The sequence below is a fragment of the Ursus arctos genome, unplaced genomic scaffold (genome assembly GCF_023065955.2).
Source record: "Ursus arctos isolate Adak ecotype North America unplaced genomic scaffold, UrsArc2.0 scaffold_22, whole genome shotgun sequence".
Taxonomy (NCBI): Eukaryota; Metazoa; Chordata; class Mammalia; order Carnivora; family Ursidae; genus Ursus; species Ursus arctos.
In genome coordinates this window covers 60,795,079-60,821,017 of record NW_026622897.1, presented here as the reverse complement: position 1 = coordinate 60,821,017, position 25,939 = coordinate 60,795,079, and the positions used below count along the sequence as shown (strand labels likewise).

General features: G+C 51.3%; 1 protein-coding gene across 1 annotated transcript in view; it reads right to left on the bottom strand.

Moving 5' to 3' along the window:
* The window catches only part of TUB (TUB bipartite transcription factor), a 60,296-nt gene extending 35,083 nt beyond the window's left edge, over positions 1-25,213 (bottom strand). Inside the window, exons 1-2 of the mRNA XM_057316635.1 lie at positions 25,057-25,213; positions 24,504-24,551 (exon numbers count right to left, since the gene is read on the bottom strand). Coding sequence (XP_057172618.1) covers positions 24,504-24,551; positions 25,057-25,124 — 116 coding nt within the window. The 5' untranslated portion in view covers positions 25,125-25,213. The remainder of the gene's footprint in view (positions 1-24,503; positions 24,552-25,056) is intronic.
* Positions 25,214-25,939: the final 726 nt, after the last annotated feature.

Here is a 25,939-nt window from a genome sequence, read left to right as displayed (position 1 = left end):
GATGAAGTGACTGGACGCGCGAAAGCCTTCAGAACTGTGCCCGACGGGGCAGCACGCAGTTGGCTGGCGGTGATGCTATGACGTCGCGATGAAGACGGCGATGGGGGGCAGCCGCATACGGGGACCCTCTCGGGGAGTGCCGTGGGGGAGCAGCTTTGAGTCTGGGGCTCAGGTGTGCTAGGTTCCAGCATCTGGAGGACACGGCGCCCCAGGGGGGTGCAACAGGCACATGGAGCTCAGTGAGGGGAGGGTCAGGAGACGGAAATTCGGGGGGGGGTGTCCTGCAGGGAAGATGCAGACTGGGAGGGGGGGGCTGCCAGCAGAGGCTCCAGTTTGTAGCTGTGGAAACAAGAAGAATCTGAACTCCCCAAGGGCAGGCATTTCCCTGTTTTGCTCCCTGCCCTGTCCCCTGTACCTGGGAGAGTGCCTAGAACAAGGCAGAAGATTGACACAAATTTGCTGAGTGAATAAATGAGCAAAATTCTTCCAGTCATCTACTCTGAATATGAGGCACGAAGTAATAACAGAAGCTAGCAGGTATTTAAAACACCTACTATGTGCTAAAAGCTGCACATGCAAGGTCTCATTTAATCTTTAGGGCAGCCCTGTAGCGAAGGGTCCCATTTTACAGACCAGGAAACAGGTGCCAAAAGGTGACACCGTGCCCGAGTCCTGGCATGGCTACTAGGGAGCAGAGCCGGGGGCCGAACCCCGCGCTGTGTGATCCGTGGATGCCCTCCCTGACACCGGCGAAACAGGAAGGAAACTGGGGGGAAAACCCTGCTCACCACAATCGCATTGTGCTAGCCCCCAGTGCTCAGTGAAGAGTGGGTGTTGCTAATCTTGGTGGTGGAAGAACGAGCCAGAAGCAGGGGCTGGAGAAGCAGGACCTGGTTAGTGTCAGACTTAGTGGGACCATTGACAGAGCAGTGGCTTGTGAGGCCAGCTGCGGAAGAACGGGGAGCAGATGAGAAAGCGAGAGCAACGATTGTAGGGGTTCAAGGTTCAGAACGGATATCAGCGACGAGGCCCACCTCCACGTCATGATGGCAGTGTGCGGGTGGGGAAAGAAGGGGGCTGCCCAGGGATCCAGGCAGTCCAGACAGATCCTGGGTCGGCCCCGGGCCATTTGCAAGGTGCAGGACTGCATTGCCCGCGGAGGCCGAGCTTGTGCAGGCGGCTTTTGGCCCCCTCAGACTGCTTCTGCAAGCCCGGCCCAAGTCCCAGAACACCCCAGCATTATTGGTCTCACAAGTAGCCTAGCTCCTAGACCACAGGTCCAACTCTGCCCTCTGCTGCATGCCTAGCACAAGCACAGCACCTGACACTTGAGGGCATTTTCCAGAAAGGGACTCGGAATCAGACAGGCTAGATAGAGTATGCCAGGTCTCCAGCTTGCAGGGGACAGAATGGGACTCAGAACCCGAGAATCCTCTTGCCCCACAGCTATGGTGCCCAGAGCAGGTGGCCCCGGGGGGAAGGCAGGAGCAGCTACAGCCTGACTCTACCCCAATGTGTGCATCCTTTGCACGGTCCTCCCGCCCCCAGAGAGGAGTAAGGTCCAACCCCCCTGCACAGTGAGGGACCAGGCCTGGGATCGGGGCCAGCGCATATGCAGCAGGCCTGCCCAGGGACTGAACCCAGGGCCAGCTCCCCCGGAACCGCAGGGAGTTGCCTAGTCCCTCCATCCTTACCCACTCCTGCCCCGGGCTCGGTGCCCCCCGAACCTCTCACGTCTGTGCTATCGGCCTCCAGTAACGGCTCCTGCAGGGCCAAGGCTGTCCTGCCGGGTGCCAGATGGGACCTCGGCCCGGTGCCTGAGCACGCTGGCTGCCACCTGCCCGTGTCAGAGCCCCGTGTGAGACAGGAGAACTGCTGAGCGTTCCCCGCACACACATGGTCCCAGGGACCTCAGGGCAGCTTCCTGCTGGCCCCACCCTCCTCAGCCAACGCTAGGATGACACAGTCGATCAGGCACAGACTACCAGCCAGAGCGCTAACCCCGGCATACGCCTTGGTCCCTGTCTGTCAAACCCCAAGCTGGACTCCGGGGTCACAGAGAGAAACTCCCCACATCGGTAGGATTCTGAGGTCAACAGAGGTCAGCAGCCACAGAAAGCACTCGACCCTGCTCCAGGCACTTGCGGAGGGAGAAGGCCGGCCACTGGCATCTGCTAGGCACCAACTATCTGTGCTGAGCACCTCCCCGTATTTGTTTCAGCCACTACACTGAGTAGCTCCATCTTCCAGAACAGGAGACCGAAGCTCAGCGATGTTAAACTGAGGTCGCATGGTAGCACCCAGATCGGACCAGGGTGTGTGAATGCCAAGTCCATACTTCTGCTGCACCCAGCCATGTCTCAACTCCGTCAGGTCACCGTTTGGGGGTCCTGGGGCACTGACCATGTCTCCTCTGTCCATGGCCACCTGCCCTAGCTGCACCCAAGCTGGCCCCATGAACAGCAGGCCAGGAATGAGAGCGAAAGCGGATCTGCTGCCTGACCACAGCCTGGAGGACCTAGGTGGGCCCAGGAGAACTCCCTGCTACCCAACGATGGGCATGCTTCACCTTCAGCCTAATGCCTTCCATCTGGGCTTGCCCTCTGCACACGGGAACCCTGGCCAAATGCAGCCCTTGGGCTGGAACGTGGACCCCCTGCCCAGCTTCTGCCAATTCCCCTCCAAGAGGCTGGGTCCTCCTGTCTGCACCACATACTGTCCTACCTTCCCCCAGCATCATGCTTCTGCATGGAGAGGCCCCTGATACAGAAACTCTAAGACCCCCTTGGTTTTACAAACTGCCCTCCTGCTCCACCCTGCCCAGAACACACTTGAACGTCCATATCTCTTTATTCTCCAGTTTTCGGAGTCCTCTGACACTGTGACGTCAGCCTGCTCTGCTAGTTCCCACTGGCCACCAGCCACGTCTGCTTGGACCCTCCTCCGGCATCTGGCCTGTCTGTTCTGAGATCAGAGGGTGCCCCGCAGCCCTGCCTGCAACAGCCACGGCACCCAGATGTCAGCACTGGGTATCGTGCCTCTAACCTCACTACCTCTGTCTTGAGTCCCGGATTGCACTGATGCCCCCTCTCTTCATTATCTGCAGGCCACAGTCTCGGACCCTGACTCAAGGCAATGTTCCCTAAGGCCCTTTTTTTTTTTTCCCCATACTCCCCCTGCTTGAACCTCAGCCAAGACACAAGGGCCCAGACCTTAAGAAACACTCCTGGTCTTACCCAGCCAGCTGTTGGTCAAACTCTGGTTTGACAGGCAATAGGCGAACTCTTGGTGCAGCTCTCCTAATGATCTTCAGGATCGAGACAACAGCTAAGTGTACTACAAAGCCTCAAATCTGGTTTCTCCCCATGTCCACAGGCACAAGCACAGCATGGTAATCCGTGCACCCAGAAGGCCAGAGCCAGGCAGGTTGCTGTGTCGTCCCCCAGCACAGCATGCCGGGCCAGGGACGAGCATGGGGCCAACGGGGTTCCCTCGCCCCTTCATTTCAGTCCTCCCCAGGTCAAGTGCTTCTGCTTCCAAAGCACACTCAGAATCACAGCATCTGGGACAGTGGCCCTGGGGGGCATGCTGGCCTACTGCTGGGGGCTGTGGACTAAGCCCAGAGAACCAAAACTGTTTCCCGGCCCTGGTCCAGGCTTTGACTCAGAGATGACCCCACCATAATCCCTGCAGGGCAAATGATGGCCATCGGGGTCTTGGGGTCCTGCACACCGTGCCTGGCATCACCGTCATTACAGTAATACACACTGAAAACAACCCGACGGCACCACTCCTGACCAATACGGCGCTGGGAAAAATCAAAACCCAACAGTACAGCTCCAAATACAGAAAACAATGAACCTTAATATTGGTGGGCTGGAGGGACCAGCCGTACATAATTGGTGTCACGGTAAACAGGTTCGGAATTTCTGAAGAACTCTCTAGTAACATGTGACAAGAGCTACAAAATTGCTCGCGCCCTTTGACCTCGTAATTCCACTTGGGGAACGCTTCCCAGTCAGATACTAAGAAAGTAATTTGTACAGAGATATTCATAGCAGTGTTATTTATAATAGCAAGGAATTGGAAAGAGCCCAAGGGCTCAGCACTTGGGGACTGGTGCAGCGAACTGGGTCGCGCGGGCACCTCGGCTGTTCCACAGCCAGGAGGCAGGGAAGCGAGCGGCGCCAGGCGGGGGTGGGGGCGCCCAGCCGGACAGGAAAGGCTCAGGCCGGCTCGGACTCCCGCAAACGTCCCCGCGGTCACTTCATGTCAATTCAGTGGTCAGTAGCCTTCGTGTTAATGATGAGGACTTTCAGGGTCATTTTAAATTAAGTGGATTCCTTTTTGTTTTTAGATACATTAAAGACGTTCAAAGGCAACTCCATCAACAAAATTCCGCAACTCTCCTTGGGACGACTGCCTTCCGAGCAGTCCACTCTCTGACCCCTATTCTCCTTCCTCGGACGTCTGCACAGTCCAAGCCAGGCTCCCCCGTGGGGCTGATGGGGCAGTGCAGGGCTCGGGGTGGCCCCGGGCGCCTCGCATGCTGAGCCCCAGGCACTGGGCTGCGAGGACCCTTCCTCCTGAGGCTCCTGGGCCTGCATCCCTCTCCTTTCTAAGTCTTTCTCCCTCATGGGCCCACCCGGTTCACCGTTCTTTCTCCTCTTGTGCCCCAGGAAGAGGTCACTGAAGAGCACGTTGGGTCTCCCCCTTGCGTGAGATTCTGCAGTCAGATCATCTGCAAGGGCAAAGCAGGAGCGCCGAATGGCGGCACCTCAGGCAGCGGCCTGGCCTTCCCCACGCCTACGATAGGACTGGCCCAGGGTGGGCGTCCCCCTACAGCAATGGTTTCTCACCCGGCTACGGCTGTCTATCAGAATCACCAGGGGGTTTTAAAAATAGAGATTCCTGGGTCCCATCCCAGACTCTTTGGTGGCAGGGCCTAGGAATGTGTATTTTTTAAACCCTCTCAGAGGTTCACATGCGGCAAACCACTTTTCTAGAGACTCTGATGACTAAGAGAGAAGACACGGCCTGCATTCCTGGGTTCCTGAGTTCAGAGGGCTCTTAATTTGGGCCAATGAAGTCAGTAGTCACGGCAGAGACCACAGCCCCTCATTGTGCAAACACACACACGCACGCACTACTCAAGGGAAGACCCCAGCCAGGTGGCCTAGAACATCAGGAGGGCCCACCACAGGCCCCTAAGAGCCCCGGGGCTCCCTCATTGCGCGGAGGCCCAGAGCCAGCCTCCACCGCTGCCCCAGCACTTGTGTTTCCCTGCCTCCGGTAGCCTCCCAGCTCTCCGGGGTCCCCCGCTGCCTGCTGCAGGTGCTCCTGGTCCGTGCCCAAGTCCCAGGGTGAGCAGTGGGGGCCTACGGCCCCGCCTGCCCTCGGCCATACTTACGGAGTCATTTTATAAAGCTGCGTCCTCCTCTCAAACAGCGACCCTCCCCAGGCCCAGGGCCACACCCCGGCCATGGGCATGGCCTGGACAGACTCGGTCTCACTGCCCCCTGTCTCCACGACACTCTTCAGCTTCACATTGGTGCTTGAGTCCCCCAGCCTGTTGTCAGGAAACACCGAGAGTCGTGACCCCTGCCCCCACGCCGCCACCCTACCGAGTGAGAGCTGGTCCAAGCGGCCTCTGTGGTCCTGGGGAACCCAGAGAACACGGGGAGGTAGAGGGAGGGACTCCAGGGAGGGGCTGGGGGGGCTCCTCTCAGGGCCTTGGAGAAACTTTCTGAGCCCATCTAGGATACTGAGGAGAGGACAGGGAGGAGGCCACTTCCAACTGTCCCTAAGGTAGCAAGAGACCCCACGTGCCCTTTATCCTTTAGGGGGTCAGGGGCAGAACAACCTTCCCAGCAATGGGAGGGTCATATATGCTGGGATACGAGCTTGGGCTGAAGGTACATGGGGAGCTGTGACCCCTCTGAGTTCACCTGAGAACCCCAGAGCCGGCTGCCCCCCCTCAGCTCGGAGGCCCTGCCCTGAGGGAGGGGAGCCAGGCATGGGCTTCCCAGCGATGTGAGTCCCACAGTCCTGAAGGTCCTGGTTTCCCTCCAGAGGCACTGGAAGGGCACTGGGCTCCCACTCTGGGGCCTCCCCTCTTGTGGCCCCCCCCACTCCGGTCTAGCCCCAGCCTTGCCTCCAGTTTGCTGACAGTGCCTGGCCGTCAGGGATGTCTGGGGAGCTTGGGGGGGCTGGAGGGCAGCCAGGGCGTACCCTGCTGAGGCCTCCAGCACAGTGGGCCCCATCGCGGAGGTCAAGCTTGGGGAAGAACCCAAGTGTTTCGTGTCCTGGTCTGAGAACCTGTGCTCTCTGGAGAGACCACAGAGAACAGCAAGGGACAAGGAGGCTGACTTGCTGCTCCCAGCCAGCCTTACGCTGCATTTGGCCTGGGAACAGAGCAGAAGGGCCCGCGTCACACGGACCCCACCTGCGACACACTGATGGCAGAGGCTGGTGACCCGCCAGCCAGGAGGAGGAAGCAAACTGAGCTGCACCCACGACTGCTGTCACCTACGAGCAGGTAGAGCTGGGGCCTATGTGACTGTGGGCACGACTGTGACCCTGCTACATGGGAAATGTGCACTGAGGCCCACACAGTGTTCCTAAGAGGATACTTGGTTTCTCACTGTGTTTATTACTCTTCCGTCTCAGTGTCTATGTTGACAAGGCTTCACAGACTTGGGGTTCTTTGACCCAGTGGTTTTTAGCCGGCAGCCAACATAGAAAACAAAAAAGCCAGCGGCTCTGGATGAAACTGGGGGTGGGGCGGGGACTGGAGTACCAGCTCTCAGCTGCTCCTCTTCTCCCCACTGCTTCCCTGGGGATGCTTCTGGGTGACCCCAGGGCTCCAAATGTCATTTGAAAGTCACTGGTCTGGTCCAACCTTCTCTTTGGCAGATGAAAAAGCTGAGGCCCAGAGTGAGTAGTGATTTGCCAAGGTCACACAGCAAGTTGGTAGCAGAGCCAGGACTGGAGCTAGAAACAGGGCCCCATGACTCCTAACTATCGTGGCTTCCAGCTTTTCACTGAAGGCAGCCAGCTGCCCACTTATGGTTCTGAACTCCTCCAATCCTCTCCAGCCCACTCTCTGGCTCTCCTGCGTGGAGGGACCTGGCAATTGGGCTACACCTTCCAGAAATGAGACCAAGACAGACACCTGAGTTCCTGACCCTTTGGGACCAAATCTGGACAGCTGTTTGAGACTCTCATTCTGTGTGCTCCCAGGTGACCTGTCCACTCCCATAGCTGCCCCACCTGTCTGCAGGGGCTACCAAATCTACTTACTGGGGGCTCCCCTGAATTCTTAATGCCTCTGGGCTCCTCCAGAACCACCCCCAAGTCTCCAGGTCCAAACCTGAATGTCTCTTCCTCCAGATCTGCTCTTTTTCCTATTTCTGGCAACATTACAGGCCCCGCCATGCACTCCATCGCCAGCCCAGAAGCCCAGATCCACCCTATCTCCCCTTCTAGCCCCGTTATTGGACCTCTGGCCTCCTCTGTGGGCCCCTCCCTGTCCCCGCCTCTGTCTGGGTTTAGCACCCTCCCCCAGTGTCTCCAGCCTCTTCCAGGCTCCCTATGTGCAGTTCTGCCACTTCCAAGAGCACACACTTTCCACACACTGCCCCCTCCCAGAGCACACAGCAGCCTATCACCTGTCTGCTGACAAGGATCCTTTGCCCCTCATTCCACAGGATAGAATACCCCCCCTTCATGAGGCCTGGCCTCTGCCTCCTGGCCCTCTCTGCCCTCCCCCTATCCCACCAGGCTGGCCCAACTCTGCTTTGCTCCAGCCACCCTGACCTCCCAAGGCAACTTCATCTTTCTTGTCTCGCTGGAACAATGTTTCTCTAAGTGTGGCCTGAGGGCCACCTGCTTCCCCAACCCCCAGCACTCCGCAGACTCCCGGGCACCGCCCTGCCCACACCTGCCAAGAGGGAGTCTCTGCATTTTTACCAGACATCCCATGGGGGCTGCGCACTCAATGCCGAGGACCACTGCTTCAGGTGGAACACCCCGTTCTCCCTGTCCCAGCCCTCCTCCTTCTCCAGCTGGACAAGCCATCTCCTGCCTGTCCTCCTTCCCCCACTCTCCAGGGAGTAACCGGCTGTGACCGGGTGTCTCCTCCTCTGGGCCATGAGCACGTCTTCCCCTTTCTGTGACTCCCCAGCACGGGGCACCGAGAAGGGGCTTAGGCAGTGCATACAGAATGAACGTATGCCAGGTGAGCTCTGGCCACCTGGCCCAGGACCAGGAGGAAGTCACAGCTGAGCTGCTGACAAGCTGCATCTTTTCTGGAAATCCGAGAAGCTGCTCCCGTGCCTCTGCAAGTTGCACCTGCCCTCCTTCACCTCCCCTCCTGTGGGATAAAGGAGGCCTGTCGGGGCTTGTGGGTAACTGGGGCCTAGTGAGAGCTTGAAAGAGCCACGGTTAGCACCCGGCTCTCCAAAAAGATGTTTGCAGGCATACATACGTACGTTTATTATAAATTTTACTGATCTGAAGGCTGTATGGCACATAGCTTACAAATAAAAACTCCATATAGCCATTTGATTGTCTCAGAAATCAACGTATTCATTGATTCTTGCCTCACTGTTTGTCTGGCGCCCGCTTACGGCTGCAATGACAAGTGAGCGGTGTTCCAACTCGAATGTTTGTCGATACTTTCATTTAACAAGTAAGATGAAAGTGAAACAAAAGAAATATGCCACAACTTCACTTATTCATCAGTGATCTGAGTGACTTCTTTGCTCACTTGGTTAATCGTTTTTGAACAGGGAGAGAATATTTCTTCAGTATTTGGGCTCGAGAGCTATGCTGAATACAAGCGAATACGACGTAGCAGCCACAGACGGACAAGCTCTGAAGTTTATCTGCGCGACTCCTGTCTAAACATCAACGAGTCAAGTCCTCATCAGCACTTCCTGACTAGCGCGGAATAAATGCCCCGTCTGGCCAGTTTTGTGACAGTGTGGAGCTGGGAAGACTGTTTCTACCACACAGACACAACCGGCGGCCTCACGTCAAGAGCACGGGCGCAGTCAGATGTAGCTGAAAAAAAAGTGGTGAGTTTTGTGTATTTACCACCTTCGTTTTAAATTTATTTACGTTTATGGAGTTCGATTCTTAATAGCAGCTACGTTTAACAACTGACTTAACGACTTTCTGAGGCCGTGCGGACCGGCTTCAGTGCAGTCAGCCCGCAGAACCGAACATGAGCCGCCTAAGCCAGCGGGCCGCCGGAGGGGCCAGGCCCGGCCCCCGGCCTCTAGTCTCGGCTGTGGGCTGCCAGAGATGGGACCTCTGTGACCCTCAGGCTCATCTTTTCAGGGGACAATCGTGGCCACCATCTCTCAAGGTGTAGGGAGGATTCTATGCCCACGCGTTCCTTCTCCAACATGCTCTGCACTCAGGCGCTCGCCCATGTGCGTCACCCCCCCAAATGCACACGGCACCTCACACGTACCATGCACATATTCTGAACCCACATATCGCCCTTCTCCCTCCCAAGCCACACCACACGCACTGACACGTCGGCCCCTCCTCCCTCACGCACAGACAAGTCCGCGTGTCCACGGCCGCCTCCCACATATTACCTCAGACACTCCACGTACACGTTTGTCTCCAGCTGTGTCTCACACACACCCCTCGCCCACCTGCCCAAACCACCACACGGTACTCACACTTGCATATGTACGTGAAACTCCTTCACGTACTTCAAACACGCACATCCCCACCAAGTACCTATCACCCCCCAGTTCAAGGCATTTCCCACAGCAGCGGAAACTTACCCTACCCACCACACAGCCCCCTCACTCCAGACAGACCCCACACAGCTCCTGCCCTCTGCAAAACATACACCCACACCACGCATGCATACGCACCATGGCCTACCTACCTCCATCTCTCTCCACGCTAGCGTATCACAGGCGCCTGCACATGCGACCCCATCCACTGAGCTCTCACACTCAACACATTCCCGTATCACCCCCAGGTTCCAAGACAGAAGACCCCTCTGCCAGTCCCTAAGCCCACCCCCGGATCCAGGAGCATGCGGGTGATCCAGGCAGCAGGAGGTGGGAGAGCTGGAGTGAGACTCCTTGGGTTGACAGCATGCTTCCCTGGAGATCAGGCTCTGGCCGGAGATGCAGGGGGAAGTAAGGGGACTTGGGCGGGGGAGATGGGACAAGGACTGCTGGCTAAACACCCTGGTTTCCTTTAGGCCCAGCCTCAAGCATATGTGGGAGGGGGGCTCCAGCAGCCCACCTCCTTGCTGCTCTCCCCAGGATCCCCATCTGCTTCTGGAAGCTCCTCCCATACCCAGCAAGAGCAGGCCTCTATGGGGGTATATGGGCCTTGCTCAGGGTGCAGTGAATGCTGAGCTCAGGCTCTCCTGGGCTCACAGAAGGGACCAGAAGGCCAGAGGCACAGGATCCCGGTGGGGAGCCGTTGGTAGGAAGGCAAATAGGGAAGTCAGGGCTCCCAACTACAAACCCCACAGATACTCTCAGAGCCCCAGAGCATGTCCCCTTCCTGCACCCTGCCAGACTAAGGCCGTGATAGAGGCACATCCCACCCTTGGCCATCCCAAATCCCAGCTCCATCTGAGGGTCGGGGCCTGCCCAGTTCCTCTGACCATCATCCTGTACTCCGGCACTGTCCTCGCCTCCAGGCCCATCAGTGGTAGAGGTGAGTCCTGGGGTGAGGGGTCTGGGTCTGCTCCCGCCACCCCCGTGTCCGTGTGGCCTGGGTGAGCGCCTCTCTCCTGGACCACCCCATCATCTGAGGGAGGAGGAGCCAGCGTCGAGCAACTGCCAGCCGGGCTCCAAGGCCCATGACGGGCAGAAGCCAGCACTGCCAGCTCACTCTGAGAGCGGTCTCAGCCTGGACCCTGACAGACACAAGGAGGCCACCTCAACAGCACATTGCCCCTTCTTACAGCATCACCCAGCAATGATCCAGAGTGATGGACCAGGCCTGAAAGGATGCTAGTGGGGTGGGTACTGCCCTTTTTAGAAAGTATGTGCTTGTTCTCACTCTTGTGTGTGCGCAGGCTCGTTCTCTCTCTCCCTCTCTCTCTCTCTCTCACACACACACACACACACACACACACACACACACACACACGTGCGCACACACTTGGGCCCAAAGACAGGCCATTCTAGACTGGCCCCACCCTAGTGCCGCCTGTTCTCTCTGGACTCTGCATCCTGGTCCTCCCAGAAGACACTGCTTGCAGGTTTCCATGGCAACAGCAGTTGGGTCCCCAATTGATGCGTTACAATAAGTCCTTCCTCTGTCTAGCCTGGGGAGTTTCCAGGGGACACAGGCTGAGCATCTAGGTCTGGGCTCCAGTCTTGGCTTGGCCGTGACTCATCTCTGGCGGGAGACAAGTCTCTAATCCCCTGGTGTCAGTGTCCCCGGGGCTCAGGGAGGGAGGCTGCACTCTGACCCTTTTAGCTCTGACACACTGACTCTCAATAATTCCCCTACATATCAGAGACCTCTAGTTAAAAAGATAACTTCAAGAGCTCTTACTCACAAAAGCAACAGAAGAACGAACAGATCCTGGGAAACTTTACAAGAAGTATCTTGGACATACACAAAAACACACTAAAACGCTAATAAAACAAACATGAAATCTTACCTGTACAAACACCCACGATAAAAAGAGACTCCCCCCGTTCCTGTATGGCCCTGTAATTTTGTCAAATCACTGTACAGATTCGGATGCCATTCTAATCACAAGCACAGTAGGATTTCTGTTTTCAATGGGACAAATTTATTTCAAAATTCATCTGGAGAAATAAGTCAGTTTTCCAAGATAACCAAGAAAATGTGCTAAGAGAAACGGAATAAGGACTTGCCACACCAGCTACGAGACTGTACCTCGAACCTGAAATAAAAGAGCGGTACTGCTTCGGGGATGACCGATGGACCCACGCGATGTGGAAACAGACCCCCCTCTGCAGAGGAAACCGGGTTATGATAGAGATGGCCTCACAGAATGCTGACGAAATGTTTAGTCAGTGTTTCCAGATCAACTTGCTACCCACCTGGGGAGCACAAGAGTTCTACCCTCCCTCACGTCACACACAAGAACTACCAGAGGGATTAAAGACGTATTGTAAAAACAGAAGAAAACAAGAAGGCTACAATAGGAAGTGTTGGAGAATAGTTTTCTAATCGTGTGTAGGAGCTTTTCTAAGTATGTTCCTAGATCCAGAAGCCACATGGATTTTATCAGGTTAAAAACAACAGTCTCCTGTTCGGCAAGAGACGCCGTGCATGGGACTGAAGATAAAGCTGGCAAACAGCACTGAGGGAGGCAGTGTCTGGGGTGGGGGGTATTCTCATGGGGAGTCTTTCTGGAAGGAAATGTGATCCTATGAACGCACCAAAGACCTTTAATGAATATCTCGGAGGCAGTCGTCATTTTCGAGCCAGGAATTTCCCTTCCCTGAAGCTGTTCTAAGGAAGTTACCAGGTGAGCATGGAAATTTACAGACAAAGATGATCACCATGGAGGGTTCTGAAATTCTTGAAATGACCCAGATAGGAAAATGGTTAAATACATTTCAGAAAGTCCATAAAAAGAACCAAGATATAGTCATTAAAACAAAATTCATCTAATAATGTTTAATGATATGTAAAAACATGTTACATGAAAAATCGAGAGAACCAGCTACACAACTTTAAGATACGCACACACAAACATGTAACTGCCACTTGTGAACAAACTCATACTGTACATTTTTTCAGATAACACCCGAAAAGATTTTTTTCCAAAATAGGACCTTAAGAGAATTGAAACCCATTTTTTTTTTTTTTAAGTAGGCTCCACACCCAGCATGGTGCCCAACGTGGGGCTCGAACTCACAACACCGAGATCCAGACCTGAGCTGAGATCAAGAGTCGGATGCTTAACTGACTGAGGCACCCCAGTGCCCCTGAAATCCATTTTTTTTAATGAACAATTTTCTGAAGAAACAACACAACACAAAACAACCTTACTTTTGGATCTACTCTGCAAAGCCCACAACGCCCCTCCACTCCCTATTGTCCCCAGCAGCACAGCATCAGGGACTAGCTGTGGGCACGAGCCACCTGAGGCTTCCTTCCTGACCCTGAGCTGAAGCTCTCCTCTGTGACAGCAGCCTTTCTTTGAAGACTATTCGTGCGAAGTTCATAAAAACGTATCCTTCCCCAAAATACCAATGCTATTGTAAAAATTAAATGGTTGAGAAAAGCACAGGGAGAAAGAGGTAAGAGAGAGAATAGCCACAGAGCATATATTTTCTTTTAAGTCTAAGATAGGCAGAACTTACTTTTAAGACGACAGACTTCACTAGAAGGGAAAATAACACACGACTTTACCCAGGAATTTCTGCTTTATGGTGCATCTTACTCGTTTTCTTTTTTCTTGTTCTCTTTTTCCCCTCTCTTAATGAACTAGGGGTTACCAGGGTGGGCGCATAAGTAAAAGATTAAAAAGAAATGCACTGGGCCGCCTGGGTGGCTCAGTCAGTTAAGTGTCTGCCTTCGGCTCAGGTCATGCATGATTCCCGGGTCCTGGGATCGAGCCTGCCTTGGGCTCCCTGCTCGGCGGAGAGTCTGCTTCTCACTCTACCCTTCCCCCCTTTTCGTGCTCACTCTCTGTGTCAAATAAATAAAATCATTAAAAAAAGAAAGAAAAGCATGAAGGAGAAGAGGTTCAATTTTATTATTCACTGGGGAGAGACAATTCCAACAGCACGACCAACAGAGCACGCTCATCAGAACAGCTAACGTAAGACAGGAAAAATCAAAGTTTGGTGAGGATGTGGAGCAAACCGGCCTCACGCCCACTGCTGCGGAAAGGGTACTGGCAAAACCATCTTGGAAAACTCTGGCAGCATTTACTAACGCTGAACAGAAAACTCAGCAATTGCACACCTGGGTACCTGCCATGGAAATGCACACACGTGTGCACCAAAGGACATGGACAAGCCTGTTCCTAACAGCACTAGGTCATGACCACCAAATACTTCAAAATCCTGAAATGCCACCCAGAGTAGGATGGGTGTATAAATTGTGCTGTCATCACACAATTAAATTCTGTATAGTGACGATAAGTGAACGACCGTGGAGCTATAGACCTAACGCAGATGGATCTCCCCAATATCACAGTGACCGAAACAAGGCACGCTCAAATCGGGATATTATCCCATTTATAGAAATGCCGGATGCGAGCAAACTTAATCAATGATATTAGGAGTCCGGACAACTGCTTTGGGAGGAGGCAGTTATCGGAAGCGGCTCAAAGGGAGCTTCTAGGGTGCTGGCAACATTCTGTTTCTGGGTTTTGTTAACATGACTGTGTTCAGCTGTGAAAATGTATTATAAACTGTGCACAAAAAATCTATGCTTTTTAAAAATTTTATTTTATTTTTAATTTGAAGTAAGCTCTAGGCCCAACATGGGGCTGAAACTCATGGCCCTGAGATCAAGAGTGGCACGCTCCACTGACTGAGCCAGCCAGAGATTCCAATTTGTGTTTTTATGTATACTATTTATACTTTGAAAACTTAAAAGAAATAAATCAAAAAGTTAACAGGAATTATCTCTAGGTATTGGGATTATAGCTAATCTCATTTTTCTTCCTTATACTGTTTCATGTGTTCCAAATTTACTATAACGTTTTAATCTACTTTACAATACATGTTCACACCACATGATGACACCGTGCTTCTAAAAAATGTGTTGTGGAGCTGGCCTGGGCAAGAAGCTACCACTTCTTTTCCTAAGGAGTATCTACTTCCTTTTTTCCTGAGCCTGGGCCAGTGGTTCCCAAATCTGTCTGGACATCAGAGTCAACTGGGTAGCTATTAAAAATTCCAATTCTAGGGTCTCACTCCCAGAGACTGGGATTCAGTTGGTCTAGGATGGGCTCCAATATGGCGTCCCTCAAGCTCTAAAGTACCGGGAGTTTGCACCACAGTGTCAGAACTGTCCCAGCTTCAGCTCCCCCTGCTGGACAGGGGCTGGGAAAGCCTGCCTGGGGCACCCAGAGTCCCCCTCGGTAGGGCTGGGAAATGAGGACTAGGCCCTAGGATTTGGGAGCTTCCTGGGAGAGAGAGAGCTTGGAAAGCCCAAGGCAGCCCTGCTTCAGCCAGTCTATAGGACAGGGAGTAGAGCAAAGCCCTTAAGATCACAGATATACAGTTAAGTAGACAAGGGCTCGCATCCTGCTCTGTAACAAGCTCCATGACCTTGGACTTAATCTCTCTAAGCCTTAGCTATCTCACAGAAATTCTAACACCTATTTCACAGAATTATGAATATGGAAGAAGACAGCGTATGTAAAACTGTTAACACAAAGCCTGGCATGTAGTAAGATCACAATGTTAATAGTAATGATATATGCTATGTGTAAGGATTATGAAATACTCAATACTTGCAGTATTACTACATTTGTATATGTTTAATATTCTATATAACTATATAATGTTATATATATATAGTAGAGAGAGATGTATTGATATTGAATAGGAATAGTCCCAATTACGGAAAATCGGATGTTTTGATGATTGTTTTAGGAAATACACTTTTATCTATTATGGCCTCCTTTTGCAGATGTTATAAATCAAAATTCATTCATTCATTCATTCATTCATTCATTCATTCAACAGAAGTTAAGGGTACAATCTTTGAAAATTTGCCTCACCAGTGATGTGACAACGTGACTTTGGGCAACTTACTGTCCGCCCCATGTTCACATTCTTCATTTGCGAAATGAGAATGACAATAGGACCCACCTCAGAGGGCGGCTGTCACTACTGCATGAATCTGTATAAATGGCTAGAAGCATCTGTGGTGCACTGTAAGTTGTCAGTAAATTTCAGCTGTGCTTGTCCCTTCGACATATATCTATGAGTGCTTGCTGTGTCTCTGCACTGCCGGCTGAGGACACAACAATGAGAAAGACAGGCATGGCTCCTGTCTTCATGCAGCGTGTCATCGAATCACAGTAAAGTGTATACTTTTTAAGTGGCCGAGCAAGTGGGACCTTTCCCAGCAGAGTCGCGGTGCGTGGCCGCACACCCCAGTCATCATAGCCCTTCATCACACCCTAGCCTAAAATCTCCTTTTGATAAGAATTTCCTGTGACACAGCAGGCTTCCTGTGGCACGATTTATGACCCTCGTGCAGGAGAAGGCTCTGCTAAGAAGCCCAAAGCCCAGCCACCCTAAGACCGTCCATGGGCTCAGCCCACGCTGGCTGCGATGAGGTCTTAGAGCTCCCTCTGAAGCAGGCATCATGCAGCCACAGGCAAGCTCGCACAAGGCTAGCCCCTGCGCAGCAGACCAGGGGAGAGCAGAGACCCTCAACCCAGGCCCGTCCCACTCTAGAAGGAAGGCTCTGCTGCACGGAGTCCCTCTGCTCTGGGTCAGAGAGCCCTGGAGACATCCAAGCATTGGAAGGCAGCTGGCCTGGGGTCTCCTTGTTTCCACCAGCCACGCCTCCATACCCAGCTTTCATTCACTCGCTGCACTTACATGGAGCACCTACTCTGTGCATAGTCCTCACTAAGGGTACAGAGCCAAGCCAGACAGGGCCTTACCCTTAGAGTCACAGCCAACTAGCACATTTAGATGGAACCCATGATTAAAGCTAAGACCGATGCTAGCGTTTAGCACTTTGTGTGACTGAGGACGACTGAGCAGGCTTCCTGGCAGAGGTGGCCCTGAACCCTGAAGGATGATGGGAAGTTTGCCAGGTGAAGATACGGAAGGAACCACAGGTACAGCCCCGAAATGGAAGACAGACCGTGAGTTTGCAGGACTGGTGCAGATGGGAAAGAGATCAAATCGTCGGCTGAGTGCTGACCTGATGTGAGGTCGGCAACAAATCACCAGAGAGGCGCAGGCAGAAGAGTCCCAGAGACTCTCAGAAGGCTGGGGATAGCTTGTGCTGCTACCAGTCAGAGTATGAAGACCTCGTAACACACAGGACGTCAGGCAGAGCCCTACTGGCTGAGTGGTGAGGTGGGACTAGCCCTTGGCTAGAGGCTGCTCTGGCCCTACCCCAGCAAAGATGAAAACAAAACCGCAAAAGGGTCCAAATTCCAAACAATTTAACTGAGTCAGAACAAAGCCCAACACTTTTTAAAGGAGTAAAACAAAGCCCAGCACCCAACAATGCAAAATTCACAGCAACCATCCTTGAATCAAAAATTACCAAACATGCAAAAAAATCAGGAGTATCAAACACATACTTACAAGAAAAATCAGTCACGAGGAAAATACCTGGAGATGACAAAGATGACAGCATTAGCAGACCAGAACTTGAGAAGAGCTGTTACGGCCTTACTCCATATAGAAACGAAGGGAGAAGAAACTAAGACTATAATAAGGAGAGAAAATCGAAGATGTAGCTAAGACCCAAATCAAACTTCTGGAGTTGAAAAACACAAGAGCTGAAACCAAAAATACGCTACATAAAATTAGATACTGCAGAAGAAAAGACTACGAATTCAAAGACACAGCAATAGAAATATTCCAAAATAAAGCTCAGGAAAAAGTGCTGAAAAAAGAAGTTACCAGTGAGTTGTAGAACAGACCAAGTTGTCCGACATACATGTAATTGGAATTCCGGGGGGGGGGGGGCGGGGGCAGAAAAAAATATTTGAAGAAATAATGCCCCAAATCTTTTCAAATTGGATGAAAATTATAAACCCACAAGTCCAACAACTTCGAAAGACTTCAAGCAGAAGAAATATAAAGAAAGCTACACCAAGATTCCTCATGATCAAATTGTTGAAAGTTGGTGATAAAGAAAAAAATCTTAAAAGCAGCCAGAATAGGGGAAGGGAATGCACACTGCAAACAGGGACAAAGAAAAGAAAGGCGGCACACGCCTCATGAAATCATGCAAACCGGAAGACAGTGCCGCAACATCTTTACAGCACTGGGTGTGGGCGGGGGGAAGCCCTGTCAATTTTAATTCTATTTCTCATACACACACACACACGCACACGCAAATCCTGAATCCAGCAACATATAAAAAAGGATTATGCATCTTGGTCAAGTAGGACTTATTCCGGGGACGCAAAGGGGTCTTATCTAAAAATCAGTCTTAACACGATACACAATATCAATAGAAAAAAAGGAGAAAAACCACATAAATGTCTAGTAGATGCAGAAAAAGCATTTGAAAAAATTCGATACCTCTTCATGATAAAATCATTCAACAAACCAGGGATAGAAGGGGATTTCCTCAACCTGATAAAGGGCACCTATGAAAAACCAAAAACCAAAATCATACTTAACAGTGAAAGACTGAATGCATCATCTACCCCTAAGATCAAGACAAGGATGCTCGCTCTTGACAAATCCGTTCGACGTTGTACTAGAGGTTCTAGCTAAGGTGGTTAGGCAAGACAATGAAATAAAAGGCATCCAGATTAAAAAGGAAGAAGCCAAACTATCTGTATTCATTGACGACATGATTTTGTGTAAAGAATATCTAAGGTATCCGCCAAAAAACTATTAGAATAAACAAGTTCCACAAGCTTGCAGGATACAGACCAGTAACGTTTCTATACACCTGCAGTGAACGATCCACAAAATAAAATTAAGAAAACAATTCAACGTGCAAGAGCATCAAAGAGAATAAAATACTTGGGAATAAATTTTAAAAAAGAAGTGCAAGACTTTACAATGGAAACTGCAAACTTCTTTGAAAGAAATTAAAGAAGATCCAAATAAATAAAAAGGCATCCTGTGTTTATGGATCAGAAGTTGAAATGTTTTTAAGATGGTGATACTCCTCAAATTGATCTACAGATGATTAAACAAAACCCACATCAGAATACCAGCTGGGGGGCGCCTGGGTAGCACAGCGGTTAAGCGTCTGCCTTCGGCTCAGGGTGTGATCCCGGCGTTCTGGGATCGAGCCCCACATCAGGCTCCTCCGCTATGAGCCTGCTTCTTCCTCTCCCACTCCCCCTGCTTGTGTTCCCTCTCTCGCTGGCTGTCTCTCTCTCTGTCAAATAAATAAATAAAATCTTTAAAAAAAAAAAAAAAAAGAATACCAGCTGGTTTCTCTGTCAGAAATTGACAAGCTGGCCCTAAAATCATATGGAAATGCAAGGGACCCAGCACAGCCAAAACAATCTTTAGAAAGAACAAATTTGGAGAGCTCATACTTCTTGACTTCAAAAACTTAGAACAAAGCTACAGTAATCAAGACAGTGTGGCATTGGTGTAAGGACAGACACATCAGTCAAGGCAGTAAATGGAGAATCCAGAAACAAACTCACATTTATAAATCAATGACTTTTTGGCAAGGATGCCGGGACCATATAACGGCGGAAAGAATAGTTTTTTCAGCAAATGGTGCTGAGACAATTGAATATCTAAAATGAGAAAGACTTGGCACCCTCTACCTCACACTCTACAAAAATTAACTCAAAACGAACCAAATACCTAAATGCAAGTGCTACAACTGTGAAACTCTTAGAAGAAAGTGTAGGCACAAGTCTTTGTGACCTTGGATTAAGCAATGATTTCTTAGATAGGACATCAAAAGCACAAGCAACAAAAGAAAAAATAGATAAACTAGACTTAATCAAAATTTAAACTTTGGTGTTGCAAAGGGCACCATCAAGAAAGTGAAAAGATAAGCCACAGAATTCGATAAAGCATTTGCAAATCATGATCTGATAATGGACTTGTATCTAGAATATCTAACAAATGCTTACGACTCAGTAATAAAGAGACAAATAACCCATTTTTAAAATGGGCAAAGGATCTGACTAGACATTTTCCCAAAGATATACAAATGGCCTGTAGGCACATCATTAGTCATTATTAGTCATCAGGGAAATATACATCAGAACAACGAGATCCCACTTCACACTCACTAGGCTAGCCATCATAAAAACCACAAATAAAACATTTATTGGCAAAGATGTGGAGAGATTAGAAACCTCATACAATGCTTGTGGGTATGTGAAACGGTGCAGCCACTTTGAAAAACAGTCTGGCAATTCCTCAAAAGGCTGAACAGTAGATTCCCAGAACTTCTACTTCCAGGAAGGTACCCAAGAGAAATGAAACGTGTCCACAAATTTTCACAGCAACATCATTTATAACAGCAAAAAAGTGAAAACAATCCAAATATCCATCAATTGACTAATGGATAAACAAAATATGTCCATACGATGGAATATTATTTGGCAATGAAAAGAAATTAACTATTGAGACATACTACCACGTAGATGAACCTTGAAGCCTTTCTACTAAGGTAAGAAGCCAGTCACAAAGACCACATATTATGTGATTTCATTCATGTGAAATGTCCATGACAGGCAAATCTTTAGAGAAAATAAGTTAGCAGTAGCCTAGGGCTGGGGGTGGGTAGAAGAAAGGGGAGTGACAGCTGATGGGCATGCAGCTTTTTTCGGGGGTGGAGCAGAGATAATGAAAATGTTCTAAGACTGATTGTAGTGATGGTTGCACGACCTAAAACCCACAGTCTGTACATTACATAGGGATGAATTGTACGGTATATGAATGAAGAAGTTATTTTTTAAGAAAGAGATAATTGACTGTTTAAAGCAAAAAAATATATAATGGTGTATTGTTGGGTTTATATCATAGCTAAAAACAAAATGCATGGCAATAGTTCAAAAGACAGGAAGGAGAAATGAAGTGTAACACTGTTGTAAAGTTCTCAGTAATATTCATGAATGATATAATATTATTTTAAGGTTGAAGATGTATAATATAAACCCTGGAGCAGCCACTAATAAAAACAAACAAAAAAAGAATTACAACTAATAAGCTAAGAATGGAAATAAAATAGACTCACCAAAACAAAACAAAACAAAACAAAAAAGAAACCACCCAATCTAAAAGAGAGCAAAAAAAAGACAAAGGAACAAAGAACAAGTAGGACAAAAAGAATACCAATGGGCAAGATGGCAGATTTAAAGTTAACCATACTGATAACAGCATTAAATGTAAATGGTCTAAACACTCCAGTTAAAAAGCCAAGTTTGTCAATTGGATAAGAATAACACAATGATATGCTTTCTAAAATATAAAAAAAAAAAAGCCTTTTAAAATGTAAAGTTAGAGAGATGAAGGTACAAGGATAGAAAAATATATGCCACGTAAACACTAGTCAACCGAAAGCCAGAGTGATTGCACAGACTGACTGGAAATATTACCAGAGATGAAGAACATTTCATATTAAAGAAGGGATTAACTTCTCGAGAAGATATAACAACCTGAAATGTTTATGCACCTAAGAACAGAGCTTCAAAACACATGATGCAGAAGGTGATAGACCTGAAAAGAAAAAAAGGAAACGAAGGAGAAATGTCTAGGTAGCAGCTGTGGTCATCAGCTTAGAGATGGAAGTCGAAGCCACGGCAATCAGCTCCATCAGCAGAAACAAGTGGAAGGGAGGAAAGACACCAGGACAGAATGCTGGACCACTTCAGCACGGCCACGGCGAACAGAAGAAGAAACTCTCAAGAAGCAAACAGAGAAATAACTATCAGAAGAGGAGGCAGAAAAGGAGAGTGCGAGGTCACGGAACTTAAGAGAAGAGCGCTTCGAAAGGCAGAGCTGCTCAGCTACGTCAAATGCCGCGGAGATGAACTAGGACCTCGCAGGCTGCAGCAGGATTTATGGAAAGAATCACTGGAGACATGGGCACGAGAAGTGCAGGTGGATAATGGGAACAGAAGCCAGTGGGTTGAGCAGGAGTTGAGGAGATGGAGAGCATAAACACGGATTTTTATTTCAACAGGCTTGGCTGAGAAGACAGAGGAGGTTGTGAAGTCACGGCAGTTTTGTTTTGTTTCCTAACTGGGTTACAATGGAAGGAGCCAGGAGAGTGGAGACGATGCAGATCCAGGCGACAGGGAATGAGCATCAGAAGGGGGTCCTTGGGCAGGGGTTGAGGGGAGGGTTACCAGATCTCTGTGGAGTGGCTAACTGGAAGAGGGACATCTATCTCTCGGTATAATGGGGGCCAGAGGCATGGATGGGCATGGATGCAGGTCAGTTTGGAGCCCAAGGCAGAGGTTAAAGAAATTATCTCCTGGTAGGTTTTCTTTTCCTTATGGAGAGTCTAGGTCAGCTGCTGGGAGTGAGTGGGGAAGCTGTGTGTGGAAAAGCAGAGGGGTATGTGAGAGCTCTGAAATAGCTGGCGGTGGGGTGTGGTTGGAGTAGACGTCAGCAGCGGGACTGCTGGGCACTGCTTGGGGGCTCAGTTGAGGCTTTGGACCATGAAGTTGGACAAGGGTCAATTCATGAAGGGATTCCCACCCCCCATCTCAGCCCTCTAATAAGTCAGGACTGGAGAAGGCAGGCAGTTACCATGTTCTAGGGGTGGGGTGGGAGGCTACGGCTCCAGGTGGTGAATGGTGAGCTGTTCAAGGAACAGGCCATAGTGTCCAGATTGGAGCTTGGAGGGGAACAAGAGCTGATTCGGGGTGAGGGGAAAAAGGAAGAGGCAGGAGCCTGAAGGTTTCTATGAACAGATATGGTGGAGGCAGGGGAGACAGAGCACACAGGAGGTACACGGAGATGAAAACTTCAGAGGCGGAATGGTTTCAAATGATGACCAGATCATGGTAATGGGTTGCTGAAACAGAGGTGATGGTCAGTGAGTTGAAGACAACAAGTAACTCAGAAGCCGGGGTTTGCAGGAGCTGTCTTCATAGACACAGAAGCTCCTGGTATGATGGTAGAACCTCGGACAAAAGCACTGTGACGAAGTTCTGCCGTCTGGGTCCGTACGTAGCTGGACCATGTAACTTTGCCCTTAATTATGACTATTTCCAGCCTGCAGAGATACAGCCTTGTAACTCAGCCTTCATCCCTGAGGCTGCCTGGTTCCTCGCCTCCCTTGTCCATCTAGTTACAGCCTCGTGTGCCCTGACAGGACCGGCCATGGGTGAAAAGTCACGCCTGTTGGCAGCATCTTGAGTTACACAGTTTTTAAAGATACTGGCAGAGCCTTTAAACATGGAAGAGCTGGAATGGTGTTGAGAGCCCGGTGTGAGAGGCACCAAATCCCAGAAACCCAGGATGGCCAGGAGTGCCTGCCAGCTAGCCATCGGCCAAATATACAGTCACAGCATGCTCAGAGCCTCCGTCTACATGAAGCAAGGTCATAACCAAAAGACCACACACTCCCAGTAAGCCCCTTGACTCCCCCACAGTGAGGCTGGCTCCCTGGCCTGCAGTGAAGAGAAAGGGCCTTGAGCAGGGGGCCTAGGTTCTGGTCCTGACTCTGCCATGAACTTGCAGTGTGACCCTGCCCTGAGGCCTCAGTTTGCCTGTTAAACAAGGGCGGTGGGATCTCAAAGACTCTTGTGGCCGTGATGGTCTATGGGTGGTGGGTGTAGGAAGGAGATGCTGTCAGCTCACCGTGCTCAGGATGCATGAGCTGCAGAAGACAAATGAGCGGAAGCCTTCAAGCTTCACGAGAGCCATATGCAGAGTCATCCCTCTGGGGTTCACTCCCTGCATCCCCTCCTCCTCCTCCTTCCCTAGAGCCTCTGCAGTAAGCTCAAGCGGCACCCCCATGCCTCCCATCTTTCTCTTCATGAGATTTTCTTTAGGCTAGAAAGTCAACTTGGTTTGAGGCTCTGTGTTGAAGAGGAGAACACAGGGGGCCCCAGACATGCGGTCATACCAGAGACCCATGGCTCTGCACAGAGCCTCCCTCGTAGGGCATATGCATCACAAACCCCATCAGAAATCCAGGACCAACATCCACGAGAGCTCCAGATGCCCCCGTATTCCTCTAGCCTGGTGCCTGGAAGGCAGGCAGATTCCTCAGTACAAGGAACCCTCAACACCCCATGTTGCAGCTGGTGAGGGGATCCCATCATGTTGCCTCATCTGTACCCAGGACTGAGCCCCCTCCTTCACAAGGTAGCTGTTTCTGCCTATCCTGTGGGCCAATGATACATCCTGGGGCCCTTGACGTCAGTGAAAACAAATGAGGTCCTGTCAGGAGTCTTAGAAAAGATCTACTTTGTGACTGTAAAAGACAGGCCTGGGTTGCCAGCCTGGGGCAGGTAGCATGGGGGTCTGGCTATGTGGACAATGGGGAGGAATTCCCTCAGTGGTCCTGGGCCACAGCTCGAGGACACCTCCTCTCTGGGGGAGGCCTGGCCAAGAGTCCCAGGATAGGAGGGGAGCAGAGCCTGGGATTCTGGGCGGCACCACCTGGCTGGAACAGGGCAGAAGGATCACAGAAGGATCTAAGAGGAACAAACCAAGGTCACAACAGCCATAGTGAGTACAGCCTTTGCCTGGGGTCACCCCTCCCCTGGGCCCCATTTCACACACACCCCCAGCGCACACAGGGTCCATGGCCGCCGAGCTGCTCATGTCCTTCCCTCCCCTCCACCTCCCTGCAGTCTCCTGTGAGTGGCCCTCTCCCAGTCAGCGCTCCCTCCTCCCCTGACAGCTCACCGAGCGATCTCCCTTCCTTCCTTCCAGTGCTTCTTCCTGGTTGTTCTCCTGAGGGGGAAAGGAATGGGTGACTCCACGCTGCTGTCGCCTCACTTCTTCATTCCTGCCCCTTGTCTGGCCAGACCATGGTCACTCAAGGCCCCTCTCAGGGCCTTGGTCTTGGCCACTTCAGCTGGGAATCCAATGGGATCAGGGTGGAGGGGCTCTGGGACAGCAAGCAGGCAGCCCAGAATGAGGACAGTAATGAGCAGCACCGGGGGCGAAGCGTGGGGGCGGGTGGAGACCGGGAAGAGAAGCCCACCAGAAGAGACGGAGGGCAGGGGTGCGGAGCTGCCAAGGGCAGAGGCCTCACTCCCATGGTGGAGGAAATCTCTCCCATCTGGGGCAGGGGGAGGAGTACAGCCTCCCTGTTCACCTGTCTAGAGCCTGCGGCTGTGGGAGGACTGTGGGACCCCATGTGGTAACGGGGAAGGGGAAGGTCCAGGAGGGTGGGTGGGTAGGGGGGACCCGAGGGTGGGACCTCAGGCTAAAGGCAGCGCTGCCGGATGCTTACCGATCTCTTCGGTGGCCCCGTTTCAGGGCCCCAGGCTTCCTGTGGCGCTTTGAATGCTGAGATCCCATGGGCCAGGGAGTGCCTCCTGGGAACAAAACCCCTGTCTCGGCAAAGGGGTGCCAACCCAGGAAGAAAGCAGAGGGTCCTGCCCTCCATGGCAGCCAAAGGCCGGGGAGTCCGGAGGCTGGTGCTGCTTCAGGCTGCACACAGAGACCGGGAGCCTGTTGCAATTCCTGCTGCTCTCAGCTCCCAACCGGAGCTGCCACAGCCACCTGGGTGTCTCCCTCCATCACCGTGGCAACAGTCACACCAACAACCACCATCACCATCATGGATTCACCGGGACACAGAAACCCTCTCCACTGGTCACGGTCCCCCTCCCAGGCCCTTCCGGACCAGCCTGAATCCCCAAGGCCTCAGTGGCCATGCCACTCCGGGACACCCAGCTGCTGGTTTCCATGGCAACACAGAGACCCCCTGTATGCCTGCATCTGCGGTTACTATAGCAACCCAGGCAGAGCCAGGTGCACTGAGGACAAAGTCCCCATCTGGAGGAACCACAGCCAGAAAACACGTTCATTGCCGCTCTCTGCCCGCCCTGGGCTGGTCGCAGGCTCTGCGCTGGTGCATCTTTGAGACACTGATGGGGGATCTGGGATTTCCTCGTCTGTGTCCTCAGCCTTTGTCCTCCCACTCCACCTAAAAGGCACCTGAGGGATCTTCCCCTCACAGGGCTTCACCTCCCAAAACCCTTTTTTTTTTCCTGAGAGAGAGAGAGAGAAAGACGGACAAGAGAGGGAGGGAGAGAGAGAGCGCTCGTGCAGGCGCACATCGGTGGGGAGGGGCAGAGGGAGAGAGAGAATCTGAAGCAGGCTCCACACCC